General features: G+C 37.8%; 1 protein-coding gene across 2 annotated transcripts in view; it reads right to left on the bottom strand.

The window, feature by feature from the left end:
* The window catches only part of SH3TC1 (SH3 domain and tetratricopeptide repeats 1), a 28,395-nt gene extending 18,732 nt beyond the window's left edge, over positions 1-9,663 (bottom strand). For both annotated transcript variants that reach the window (XR_005629770.1, XM_039728956.1), the window contains exons 1-3: positions 9,580-9,663; positions 4,213-4,464; positions 1,847-1,921 (exon numbers count right to left, since the gene is read on the bottom strand). Coding sequence is in view for 1 of the 2 variants with exons in the window: in XM_039728956.1 (XP_039584890.1) it covers positions 1,847-1,921; positions 4,213-4,420 (283 nt within the window). In the remaining variant the exon portion in view is untranslated. The remainder of the gene's footprint in view (positions 1-1,846; positions 1,922-4,212; positions 4,465-9,579) is intronic.
* Between the last annotated feature and the right edge of the window lie 4,631 nt (positions 9,664-14,294).

Raw genomic sequence — 14,294 nt, 5'->3', positions numbered from 1 at the left:
TTCCATGCATATCAAAAATCAAAGCAAACAGATACTGCCATCACAAAAAAAACCCCAAAAAAACAACCCAACCCTGAACAACAACAAATAGTTCAGCATGTTACAACCCATCATGCTAATCTTAAATTCATAGCTATCTGATATGTCACCCCCGCTGCTTCAGAAGGCTTTACAAATCAAATATTGTGAAAGCTGTTTCTCAGCTGAGCTGGTTGAACAGTACCAACCAAGTTAAATGGTCCAACTAAAAGCTCACTTACATGATTTTCCCAGCACATCTGAAAGCAGCTAGATACCTATTCCCAAGCTCTTGGCATCTGTTTGTGAGAAGCTTTTACTACAGCTCAGGGTACAGCTCCAGCCAGCTTCTTTCAGATAAAGAGGACCTTTGATAAAGCTGCTTTTATTCCATGTTAATTTGTTAATTTAGCTCAATAACAGTAAATCAAATTTTCAGACACCCAGGTGCGCATATATAAGCCAATAATACCCAGTCAGGAAGAATTCCAATTGCAAAGTATGTAAATAGGTCACAATTCCAGCAATATGGGACTGTTGTGCATACTAAAATATTCCACCTTCTCTGAGTTTCACATTTTAATCCAGTAAAATTAATGGTTTTCACATTCTAGTCTAATATGCTGTATCTGGTTGTTTTCAGAGGTCTTTCTAGGCAAATCTCCAGGAATTTTACCACAACTTGCATAAATTACTCATTACTTTAAGGTCAAGAAGGATGGCTCAGAAATATAAACCTGTGTTACTGAATTACAAGGCCTCTCCCTTTAAGCTGTGGCCTTATAGTTGGTTGTTAGTAGAAAGAACACAAAATAGAGTCTCTAAATGTTGCTCAGATCACTGCTAGAGTAGAATTACTGACCTTTTCATTTTACCTGAAAACCTAAAACATACTGGCACAAAAGAAGACTGACTTAAAAATGTACGCATTCATTTTACTTAATCAAATTGGTTCTCAAGTAGAATATAGATACATAACAGTAGACACACAATCTAACTTTTACAGAAAGTTGATGTTAATGAAATAATTATTACTTTGAATTATAATGGAAATACAACTAGTTCTGTCAACAAACCCTATGATAATGCCTTATAGAGATGAAATATGGTCTAAAACCCCATTATAATATCCAGTCTGTTTCTGTGAGCCCTGACCCATACCTCCAGTTACAAAGAACCCAAATTCTGTACAAAGCAAGACAAGCAGGTACATAATGCACAAATAAGTTGACTAGAAATAACCATATGCCTGGGAAAACTGCCTGCCACTGATGTGATTTGTCAGGTCAAGCCAGAGGGCAGGGAGCAGCTCAGTGCTGGTTTTGATGGCACAAGAAGGGAAAGGTGCCAAGACCCTCAATTCACAGTGCCTGCCATGAGCCCTCCAGAGGTGAAGCCTGCTGAGCCCACATACTGAAGAACTGCATTCAATTGACACTTCACTGAAAATACAGCATTAAAAGCAATAAAAACAGGTACTTGGAAAGGCCACAAACTTTGAAAGATAAGACATTTAAAGGATTGAAAAGCATATGTAAAATAAGCTATGAACTTTTTATTTGCTTCTCTTTATATTTTTGTAACCAGTATAATATAGTAGATAAATTATTTCTGGTTTTTACAGAAATTGCTCTGTCTTTTTGTGAGAAATTCTCAACAAATCTTATGTATAAGTTGGTCACTACATAGCTGCCATGAAATACATTATAAAACTTACAGGAGTGGTGACTGCAAATGTTGACATAGTTGAGTTGTCTCAAAAATAAAAAGGAAGCCGTGAGAAAATCATTATATTATAAAGATAGGATGGGAGAAAAAAATGCCTTACCAGTTGGAAAATTCTCTGCCTGACTGGGAAGGGTCCTTGAACTGACATTCATGCATTTTTCACTTGGAGAACACTCTATTAGATAAATGAAAGCAATAGTTATGTGCCTTTTCTAAGTCATATAAATCACACTGAAAAAAACCAACAAAATACCCCGTGCTTTCAAAGCATTTGATGCATCAGATAATTTCTAAAACAGAATAACTATTTTCTCCCCTTCCTGCTATATAAGTCCCAAACCCACAAAGTCTGCAGAATATTTCTTTCCTCCTGGGCTGGAGGGGGAAGTCTTTATTGCATCATTTTGATGTGAAGTTTCAAGATGGGGAATTGATGGAAAGAAAGGTTTTCAGGAAACAGAATTCTCATTTGGGAAAGAGCAAGGGTCAGACATAATTTTCTCTTCCCTTGCACCTATATTAAAAATGGCTCCCACTGATGCTTCAGTGGTATAAATTGCTGTGCCTTTTACAAATTAATACATGGAGAAAAATAACTCTTCATCTGTTATATGTGTATGTAATACTTGTCAGGGGGTACTGTAAAATCAAGTGATTTGAAGTTTCAGGAAAATATCACAAATAAGGTATGTTTTATATTAATACTAATCTGCTTTTTTCCTTTAGTCCGTATTTCTTCCTCTCCTTTGAGAGATAAAACAACCATTTCCATTCTCTCAAGGCTCCCTGGGCAAGGGAGTGAAGACAAGGCTTCATATTTTGTAAGAATGAAAGAGAAATAGATCTTTCGGTTTTTTCTAGAAAATTTCTGAGGCAATTTTCATGTATCCCAAGACATCATCCTATGAAGCTCTGCTTCTAAAATAAACCCTGTAATATAGCAGGGCATGGTAATTTCTGTGTCTTTTGCATCTTCCCTCAAGTGCATCTATGAATGTTACATTAATAAATTCCTGCAAATAAATAAAAATACATCAAACAGTTTTCCCACCTCACAAAGAAAGGAAGTAAGTATTAAAACCATGGTCTTTAATGCCTATTACTAGCACATACTCAAAATAGAAACTGAAATCCTCAAACGCTTGAGTTTTGTAAGGTTTTGGTTGGGTATTTGACAGAAACTTTGGGGTTTGGATTTTACTTATTTTCTTAATATGGACTATATTATATTTGTTTTTAAATAGAAATTTGATAATAAGCTCACTGCAGTGCAGGCTGACTGAGATTTAGAATGTTTCCTAAACAATATCCCCTAGAGCTTCTGCGATCAGGCTTACCTGTAGTTCTGCTTTTTCTGGTTTTAGCCACAATTACAAACACAAGGTGTCAAAACTGACGACATATTATTATTTTGATAATAATTTAATAGTTGACAAGAGCAATAAATTAGCATAGGTTCACATGTTAGTATATGTGACCTATTATCACTATTGTTTCGATATTAAAAACTATAACTTTCCTTGAAAGGTATAACAAGACATTAACATCCATTTCTGTGACTTTTAGGAAAAGGCAAAGGCTATCAGTAAGCATTTGAATTACTCATCAGTTTAATTTAAAATGATAGTTTGCTGTTAAATTGGAGTCAAAGAGTAAGAGTTACTATAAATACAGTTTGAATATGTTTAAACTTTTTTAAGTACTAGAATTAGGTACAAAAACTTATTAACTCCTACTTGGTAGAATGTCTTGCATCCTTCTTGGAAAGCTAAAGAGCAACTTTATACTGCCCTGGGATGCTTTTACCTGGTCTTTGATGTCAGAAGCATTGCAGTTGTGAACAGAAAGATATTGTGCAAGTCACACAACATATACTTTTAAATTAAATAGGTTTTTTTCCATTATTTTTGGAAGTATTTTCACATTAAGAACACTCTTGAGCCTACTGTAAACCAAGAGCCTGGCCATTGCCACCTGCCTCTGTCCCTCCACGCCTCTACCCAAAAGGTCCTTCTGACTTGCACGACTTTACCCCACAAAGTAGATTTTCTTTTGCACAAAGGCAGTACTACACCTCTGATGAAAAAGGAACTTTAAAAAATAATTAAAATAGAAACTTGGTTTCTGAATCTTACAGATATAGCAAAACGTGCTAGAAAAAAGAACTTCTATTTCAGTACCCTGGCTCTTGGGTTCTGATAATTTTCATCTCATCTTACTAAAAGATAATCCATTTGCCTGCCCCAAGTGAATTTCAGTGTAGATTGTTCAATAGTCCAATCTATGCAGTGTTTCTATGGAGGAAACATAGCTGCTGGTTGTAGTTGAAAATAAGCCCATCTGGGTTCTGTGATTCTGTGAAAAATACCTGAGAGTTCTCAGCTTGTACACCATTTAAAAAACACAGTAATTCAAGCACAAGAAGCCAGGAGCAGAGGCACCAGGATGTATTTTTTGAGGTCTTACCCGTTTGTTCTTGCAATGTGTCCATCCCAACTCCATCCCTGAGGGTGCTGATGGCAGCATTGCTCTCCACATGTTTGCAGTCACACCTGCACATTTCCTGCTCAGTTTCTTCCCTCTCCAAGTTCCTGTCTTGCTCTCCCTCCAGAGCAGGGACAGTGGTGTTAGTGCTGAGCATAGATGTGCCACCTGCCACTGCCAAACTCTCCATAATTTGAATTTCCTCACAGTGGCACAATTAACATTATCAACAACCTGAAAGGGAAAAAACCCAAATAATATTTTTTTTAAGTGTCAGAAAAGATGAATTTATTCAAGAGCTGTCCCTCTCCTGCAGGAGTTATCTTTAATTGTAATATGGATTAAAAAATTTTGCTATGGGCTTTTTTCAGAGCAACTGTTGTGTAACACCCAAATTTATCCCAGAAAAAGCTCCTGCAATGAGGTGGCATCACTGCCTTAGGAACAAAGCAACAGACTTGGCTAACAGCAGCAATCCAAGGCCTGAAGTGAAATGTACTCACTGCTAATTATTTGTTCTTGGCCAACTATAAAGCAGAGCCTCCCAGGGATAACATCATTCACATCAACAGAGGAATTGCAGGGGAAAAACATCATTTTCTAAAGGTGACAAGAATGGAACAAGTACTGCATGTTGAACTCAAACAACAAAGAAGGTTTATATAAATTCAGCTAAAGAATGAATCCTCCACAGGGACCCACTGTGCAGGACAGGCACAAGAGCCAAGCATTACTTTGCAGCAAAGCAGAAAAATGAAGCCCTACTGAAGCTAGAGGCTGAGTCTGGCAGCAAGACTCCATTTGGCATGATCAGGAAGAAGGAATAGAAATGGAGGTAGAGCACAAGTGGCTGCAAGCTTCACTGCTCCCTGCAGTCACTGAGGTGAGGCATCCTGCAATCCCATTTCTTGGGCACAAGCTGCTTCAGGGTCAGGAAGATGCAGCCAGACCACCAGCCCAAGCATCCACAAAGGATGTGACTGATGTAGCCAGAACATGCCCACTGACACCTACACGTTTTTCCTCAGTGGGCTTTCACATGTGTCTAAATGATTTCAGAAAGCCACAGGATAGATTTTGCTTTAGTCCTGTCATTTGGGTTAAATCTGACTTCCTCTGTGTTTCCTCCAGCCATACTCATTAATGAGCTACATTCATGATGAGCTGTGATCTTCAGGAAATTTCATCTCATTTGTTTTCCAGCAGAAATTGGTTAAATCTGAAGCTGTAGATGAAAGATGCACTTCTGCTCTGCTAAAGCCTCAGACTAGTGCCTGGTCACCTAGGATCTACTTGTGATCTGCCTTCAGTCTGGCCAAGAAATACTCACTTCTCCATTTACCATGCAATGAGGTGTCCCAAAGCACATGCTTCTGGCTTTTTTCTTCACAACCCTGCCTTCCTACACTTCTTGCCCTCCAAGCTTCACATCATAGATCCCTAACCCTAATCAGGAAGAAGGAATACCAAACCAAGTACCAACATGAGCAGCACAACAGCTGCCAGCAGCCTGCTGGGGTAAGCAGGTACACAGAACAAGGCAGGATCTGTCTGCACAACTTTCCTGCTCTGTCACAGTCATTGAAACCTTTGCCCCAAATGAACACTTCTTGAAAAAGCAGTGAACTACATAAAGACCTAGGCAAGTTATGCAATTATAGAAAATTAATGAGGTATAGTTACAGGTTGTATGACCAGCTCAGAGAATTAAATCATAATCAGATCTACCACAAGTTAATGAAGTATGAAGAAATCTAGGCTGGGTTTTGCTTTAACATTTTCGTTGTGCCATTTTGCCATTTATTCAAAAGTGCCAATCAGAGTGCTGTAGCTGACTTTCAAAAGATGCTTTTGGTGCTGCATGACAGTTCTTTATATAAAAGTTATGTAAAAGTTCATATATGCGCCTACAAAACACAGGTGGTAACTCAAACACAAGTCATTTTTATCCCTTCTCTCACAAAAGAACATTTTAATTAACATATTTGGCTGACACTGAAAAACTGCCTATCAGACTTGATGACCTAGTTATAAATGATTAAAAATACAGGCCTGCCAAAGGCCAAACTCACTTTGCCAGGGATCTCTTTTTCCATTTATACAGCTGATCTTTTCCTTGAAATAATGACAGTAGCTAACACCATTATTTTCATTACTGTACTAGGATTATATGTAATGCATTCCAATTTTCACACTTGGAAATTAAATACTTCTGCATATATTTTGTAAATAATAGTATGTCCTGTTGGTGAAGATGTAAATATTTTTATATTAATGATAATTTGGTTCCAAAGGAGGTTGTTTAAATTACATTGTTCTGTGAATACAAAGCCAGTTGTTATTTTTAGATCAGGATTACCCTTAATCCCAGAAATGAAATTCAGTGTTCAGATTATTCATTTTTTTCCATAAGCTCCTATCCACAAGGAAAAATATCATCCTGCACAAAATTTAGGAAGAAAACATTCTCTTACTGGAATTATTAGAATTCTGTTGAATTGGAGAAGAGATACTGATAAAATGTTTCACCTCTTCTGCATCATCTTCCGTTGGTAAGAGTAACATACATGCAGGTCTGTGAATGAATTTAGAAAGCTTGGTGCTATAAGAGCAAGTAGTACACCTGAACAAATCAAAATGGATACAAATCTGTTTAAGAAGATTCAGTCATAGAGCCTAAGCCAAGGGAAAAAAATCAGAATGAGTGAAAGAAAAGCAAAACATATGTATGTCTTCTCTGGGTTCTTCCAAGAGGAGCAGAACAAAAACTCAAACCTCAAACATTTTTAGCAGTCATGTTCTCCTCTACAGATTTCTTTTCCATTTTTAATGTTTGCCTTAACCACCAAATGTCAGCTCATGTGGCTTTATGTAGGCACTGATAACAAAATAGTGAACTTTCCCATAGCTGGGCCCCTTGTCTACATTTTGAATGCTTATCTGGCATCTAAATGTATCCTAACTGACACAAATTTGGTCCCAAGTGACAAAGATTTCATAGGAATTTACATTGAATCCCTGTACTTTTATTATTTGCCTTTAACTATCATCTAAGTACCCCAAGACACATAAGCAAAGCTACAGAATAATTATCCTATTTATTATGCTGATGCTTTCTCAATTATTGTTTCACCACAAATTAAAGCATATCTAATGGCACAGAACCAGAGAAATACATTAATCTAATATAAAACAGCTTTAGAGAATACTAAACTGCAGTGCTTGAGTCACTCTCATTATTAGAGATTTCTTCATAAACCTATGATGCCAGTAAGTATAATGGTAAATTAGCAACTAACCATTTGTTGATAGCAACAAATACAAGATTAAGGTCTTCAAGAGTAAAGATCTAGCACTCACCATATAAAGTTTGTCATCTCTAACTAGTTCTTACAATATACATTTATGTGTAGACGATGTGTACTAAGAAAATTTATAATTTAGAAAAAACTATTTTTCTCATGCTTTTTGAAGCTTGACCAAAAAAATCATATTTGGTGCAGGATGTTGGCCATAAAACTTACTGATCTTTCTTTTCTTCTGAGCCCAGAGCCAACCTCTACTCAAAACCATGTGGTGAAGATGTGGCTCTCCCCACTGCTCAGGGGGCTCAGTTTCCAAGGCAGCAGAGAGGAGCAGCAGATCCTGGACAGCTGAACACCTTTGGTGCTCCTGGGTGCTCTGGTGTCCTCCATGCCCATGGCCTGAGCTCCCTGGACACTGGGAGCATGTCCAAGGGCTCTGAGTGCTGCCCCACGCCCCATCCAGGCTTGTGAGGCTCAGAAGGTTCCTCCACCTTCCCTGTCCCTTCTCAGGGCACAGCAGGCAGGAAGGGACAGTATCCAACAGCTGTTGGACATCAGGGGAAATGAGACACTATTTTTCCTCCTTTATCGTGCCTTTCTGTGTGTTGCTGCTTCCTTTTTGCTGAGTGTTTTCAAAGCCCAGCTAATCAGAAGAAAAACATATAGCTTGAGATTTTCCATGTAGGCTGAGGGTTGTTTTTCTCCCCTGCCTTTTTTTAAGGCACTTTGTGGATGACAGGAACACCAATTCATTCCCATTTATAGGGTGTTGAGGGAGAAAACCAATAACAGCCACTGAACCAGATTCTCTCTCCCTCTAAAGATATATTTCTGAGACTAGGACATTTTGGTGTACAAAAATGGGCTTTATTCAAATTAGCTGCCTAAAACCTGTATGCAATACAATATTTTTTTCATTCATCATCTTCTCTCTAGGAGCCTCAGGAAAACATACTAATGACTTACTAAGCACCTGTCCCGCAACTATACTGCCCAAAATTAATCTAGGTCATTTTCCCAAGCTGACATTAGAGTAGTTATTTTATTCCCTCCTTCCAGTTCCAATTAACATTTCACATCTTCTGTATTAGGCTACAAACATCTTAAAGCCAAGATCAGTACAAACTTTTTCCTTAGAGAGTAAACCACAGACTTGATCTCTATGAAGTTCAGTCAAAGTCATGGATGTAATAAGAAAAAATCCATATTAGGTTCTGTATAGGCAACAATTTTTATGTATTCCACATAAAGGTAAGCAAATCTATAATCAGGGTAAACAAACTTAGCAATCTCAGTGCTTTCCAAAAATAGAAGATTGACTCCTTTATCACAGAAGTAACTTGAGTTTAGTTAGCAATTCTCAGTAAACAATGTTGCAATAGGTATAATTGTTCCCAGCTGGTCTACAAACAAAAAAGCTTCAGAGATGCAGTAGATGCCTTTAAAAGCTTTAGTCCTCTTTATGATTAATTTTCTTTATATCTCAGTAGTACTGAAATATATTTTCCATCCTCAACACATCTCTAAAAGCACTGTACATTCAAAATTTCCAAGTTTAGATATGGAAAAATTGGAGAATAAAATCCACCATCTCATAACTGCTTAAAAATAAGCATAAACTCTAGGAGTGCTTTAAAACAAAAATCAGATCACTGTTAGAAAACTATAAAAGGCATCTGTGAATCTCAGCACTTCATTCTGAGTGCTAGATGTGACAGAACTTGGCCTGTGGCAGATAATCAGAGGAATAAAGTAGGAGCTGTTGCTGCTGAATTGCAGCTCAGCTGACTCCACACCACCTAGATGAGGGAAACAGCAGCACAGAAAATCCCAGCAGGTTCTCATAACTGTGACAGATCACATTTACACATATTTTCCAGTGATTTCATTACGGATGCACCAAAGAACAGAACTACCGAAATTACCCGTTTAACTGGCTGCAATTCCAACACATTGACAATAAAATAGTCAAATACCAGACCACAAGTACCTAAAGTAGAGCAAAAGAGGGAGATGTAGACATAGACCACAGGACTTCCCCTACCTTTTCCAGGCCTGATCCACTGTAACACGCTGGTAAAGAGCAGGCAGATCCCTGCCTCCCTCAGCTCTGCTCAAAACTGACTCCAGCACAGCTCTTCCTGTTTGACCTTCTTATCTTTCCTGTTGATTGCACAGCCTGGCTTGCATGTGGCCAGTACAAAAAGTTGTCTATTAACCAATACTGTTAATTCCAAAACTTTTTTTTTTAAAAGAAAGAAACATTCCTGAGAATGGAGGTTGAGCTACTAAAGTTCATTATGCAAAGCAGAAATGTATCCAGTGTGCTGGAAAGTTCATCCACACACTCCAGCTTTTCAGAGCAATAATTCATTGTGGCATTTTGCATTGGTGGCTAAAATCTCCAAGGGACACATCCAGGCCATTGTGTTAAAAAAGCATTGTTCAGAAAAAAGGTTACAAACAGTCCTTCAGATAAAGTATAGGACTTTGTCACCCTTTTGCTTTTGATTGCAAAATTAGATTTCTTGCTATCATTACAGATGCAAAAAACACTGATGAAAAATTGTTTGACAAAAAAACATACACCAATATGCTCAGGTTTAAATGCAGAAGTCTATTATTTAGCAGATCTATCATGCACCATGCAGCATTAAATATCACTTTAGGGAGTTGAGCAAGACTGTTGTGGAACGCACACAGAGTTTATCTTCTGTGTTACAAGACTGATCCATGTGCCATACTAAAGGACTCACAAAAGCAAAGGGTTCAAGGTGATGGGCTGTCCCCACTGCACTCCTACAGCTCTTGCCAGCAGGAGTACCAAAAGCAGACCCTACAGATGCCTTTGAGACCTTAGTTTTGCCTCCTGCCAGTCCATCTCAAGCAACATGCACTGGAGAGTTGTTTTTAAACATTAGAAATCAGGATTAATTATAAATCATGCTCTCATTTACCTTACTTCATGTCCCATCACCCCACATAAACACAAATTAGAAATGCTACTTCACACTGATGGGGCAGTCTGTTCCTGCAGTGTGCTTCGGAAGTCTCCATCTTCCCAGAAATTATGCATTTGGAAGGTACTCAAATGATTGTGTAAATCACAACCAACCAATCATCCCAGAGGGAATTAATTTGATATTGCACTATAACGCAGTACACAAAGCACACCACTTCAGGAGTAATTAATTTATGTAGTAACTATGCCAACAGCATGAAATACCACATTTCTGTCACCACTTTACTGATTAACTTTCCACGAGTTTCAAAAACATCCAAGTCTTTTCATCGCATCTATTTTAGATGTATATTTAAAGATAATATTTGATTACATTTTATTACATCAGTTCTTCACTGGTATTTCTCTTTTTTTATGTGATTCAAAGTAGATTTGAAAAAACCCTCAAAGAGTCATCTAAGCCTATATTTTTCCCAATGGATAATAATCTTTCAGTCTTTATTTCTGAGTCCCAATCATTGTAGAATCTACCACTGATGTCCAGTATGTCCCTAAAATCTTAAATGATACAACTAACTTTTATTTTAGAGTACCAAAATTAGTAGAAACTCATTTCAAGAAATACATAACAAAATAGCACCAACTGAACTCCAGGCTCCTTAGCTCCCTTTTCCATACTATCATAAAATAGTTTGGGTTAGAAGGGACCTTTAAAAGTTGTCTTATCCAACTCCTCCCTCCAATCTTAAAGATCAGAAATCTTCAGCTTCCTCTGTGATTTTAGTCTGAAGTCGTGCTCCATGGTGTTTCATCACACCACAGCCAGTACTTCAATTCTTGGTGGTGTACATGGACATGTAGTTTAGGTGGAAACAAGAAAAACAAAGTTTTCAGTTTTAAGGTAATGACATAAAAATTTGGCCCTGCACTTCCTGTTGTCTTGTTGGAACAGTACTAATCTGCATGACAAAACTCTGAGTGAATAACCTCCGTGGACAGCTGCTCTCATGAAATAACTCCAGAGACCAACCTACTGCAGCAAACAGGAAAAAAACAGAGGTAGCACAGGTTGGTTTCCACATTAGTAATCACAGCCCTTATACTACATTCTAATTACTATAAATTGTGCCACCTGTTTCAGGTTTCCTTTTGCTAAAAATAGACTTCAATGTTATTTCTTCTAGACAATTCTTTAATAAAATTACATGAAGACTTGATGGTCCTGTTTATGTTGGGTTGTCCCTGATCTTTTCAGAACTATTAAAAGAAGCTGACAGGAGGCTGGGGAGGTCATTGGGTGTTGATACAAAACACTTCCTCTAATTGTCTCTCTCAGGCATTGCTTTTCATCATCCTGTTTGTCTGCCCTTCTGCAGCTGCATGTTTGTCTGACCATTTTTTCACTTCAGCAGCTTGTTTAGGGAAAACAACCCATTTTCATTTTAAGGCTGACTTATACCTTCCAGTGTAACTATCATTACATCACAGTTGGGGAAATACCTATAAAGGAACAGTCCACTGCCACAGGGACTAACTCTAACTTGTAAAAATATTGAGGCATAACTCATTTGATTATTCACTGGTAAGTGACAGAAATACCAGTTTTAGGGGAGAAGGGATATTTCTACACATTTTACTAAATTCCTGTTGGATCCTAAGTCCAATATATGTTAACAAGCATATTGTCCCTTGCTGGAACCCATCATAAAAAGATCCTGTTTGTTCCATGTTTTGCTGACACTGGCACTCTCCACTATTTACATCTAGCATGGCAAATTTGAAATCACACAGGATATTGACTGCTGTCTTGGCTAAATCAGTCTCTGTTGGTTCCTCTTTCAACTAGTAATTGAGGTCCACCCACTTAAAAGAAATGTAATATTATACAATCTGTATTGCCAAGTTCAAAAAAGAAGTATCAATTGAGCCCCTAGATGTGAAAAAGATTCAGCTTGAAGTACACACTACAATAATAACATTTTAGAAAACTTACCCAATTATATTAGTGCTAGCCAGATTATCAGCATGTATGGATATTAGTTGTGTTATGTGCATGCTACGATTATATACAGCTTCCACAGAAATAGGTTTGGCCACATGTTTCCTTTTGATTAACATGTTATCTCTCCACAACAATTGCATACAGAACTAGCTAAAGTTCTTTCTTCTGATCTCCTGTCATCTTTGCATCTGCCTGCTTGAAAACCAGATAGCTTTACTTCTCCCCAGTTCTTTACCATCCCAACTCCATGGCCAGGTTCAGAAAGGAAAAACAGAAAACATTAAAAGAAAAACACACTGCCACCCATCTGTACGGAAATGCTGTCGCCTTCTAGTCTGCAGGAAAATGCTGAGTCAAAGCACCCAGCTGTGACACCACTCCCACAGTTCCTGGGCCATTTAAACAGCCCAAGTTTGCTTACAGTTACCAAATGCTAATAATAGATGTTACTGAGCTTGTTATTCCTGAGCACAAGAAGGGCCATGGCACACACCTGACAGAGCTTCCTCCCAAGCTCAGCATCTCCTGAGTGCCACTGCTACTCTCTCGAAAACACTTATCTGCAGACCAAAAAGCCAACATAGTCCTAACCAAGGAAGTCCATATTCAAATCCCAGCAGGCATAAAGGGATCCAGTCATGATCAGTCACAATTCCATCTCAGCCCCAGCATGGATCACAGGCCTTCCACAGCAGAGAAAACTTCTAGAAGAGTCTCATCAGTGCAGAATAAAAATTGTAATTATCACTTACCACTTAAAATCACTAATTCTTAAATTAATAATTTCATTTCTGTACTTTATGGCTGAGCAGGGTTTATTTTCTGTCCCACGGGAATAACAGCCTCCCCAAATCAAGCACAAATTTTGGAGTCCCATGCAGCACAGAAAGCACATTACTTCTCAGTCACCCCAAACCAAATACACTGAGAATTTGTACTCACAAGCTTTGGCATAGGAAATGAGCTTTCCCTATTTTTCTTTCATCTTGCAAGTGGAATAAAATTCCTCTTATCTACTAGAATTAACAAACCACTTGGCAAATAGAGCCTCTAAAGCATCAAACTATAACAAAATTAGGAAATATATGTTGACTGGGAAACAATAATTCTGTTCATCTAAAAACCTCCAATTATTAAAAGGAGGGGAAAAAAATCAGTATTCCACTTTACAATTAAACTCCCACACAATTTTTTAAAAAAAAATTTAAATTATTTTTTCCCCTTGACAGGCTAAATCCCTACCTTTCACAGCATTACAGGGGAATAGAAAAAAAAAAAGAGGTACTTCCTTTTATAATTAGGTGAAGTGATTTTTAATTAAAGGTTAACTATTTTCAGCTGCTTGAAGCTTGCCGGTAGAAATAAGAATTTATTCTTAAGGAAACCTTCTTATAGGTAGCCAGGAAATAATTATATATTACAGTCATAAATTGAGTAGAGACTATTTGTTATGCTGTTCAAATGGATTTGATATCTCTTTTCCTTCAGAGGACTTTTTTCACAGGGTCACATGTCCATCAAGGTTGGAAGAGACCTTCAAGTGCATCTAGTCTGACATTAAGCATTTAGAAAAGGGCACCACTCAAGGCTTTTTCCCAGAATAAGATTTCTTGCTGAGGTTGTCACAGATTTCTGCTGTCTTTTAAAGCAGAGAAAACTATGTCAGTATATCTAAAGCTGTTTATTCTGAGGAGTGGAGTAGAAAACCACAGCTCCTTGATCTTAAAAAAGGGGGAGGAGCAGCAGCAATGAATATTTAGTTCTGCTTCAATTCCTTCTCCCTTCCTAGGACTTG

The sequence above is a fragment of the Passer montanus genome, unplaced genomic scaffold (genome assembly GCF_014805655.1).
Source record: "Passer montanus isolate IOZ18808 unplaced genomic scaffold, ASM1480565v1 scaffold67, whole genome shotgun sequence".
Taxonomy (NCBI): Eukaryota; Metazoa; Chordata; class Aves; order Passeriformes; family Passeridae; genus Passer; species Passer montanus.
This window is presented reverse-complemented; position numbering and strand designations above follow the sequence as displayed.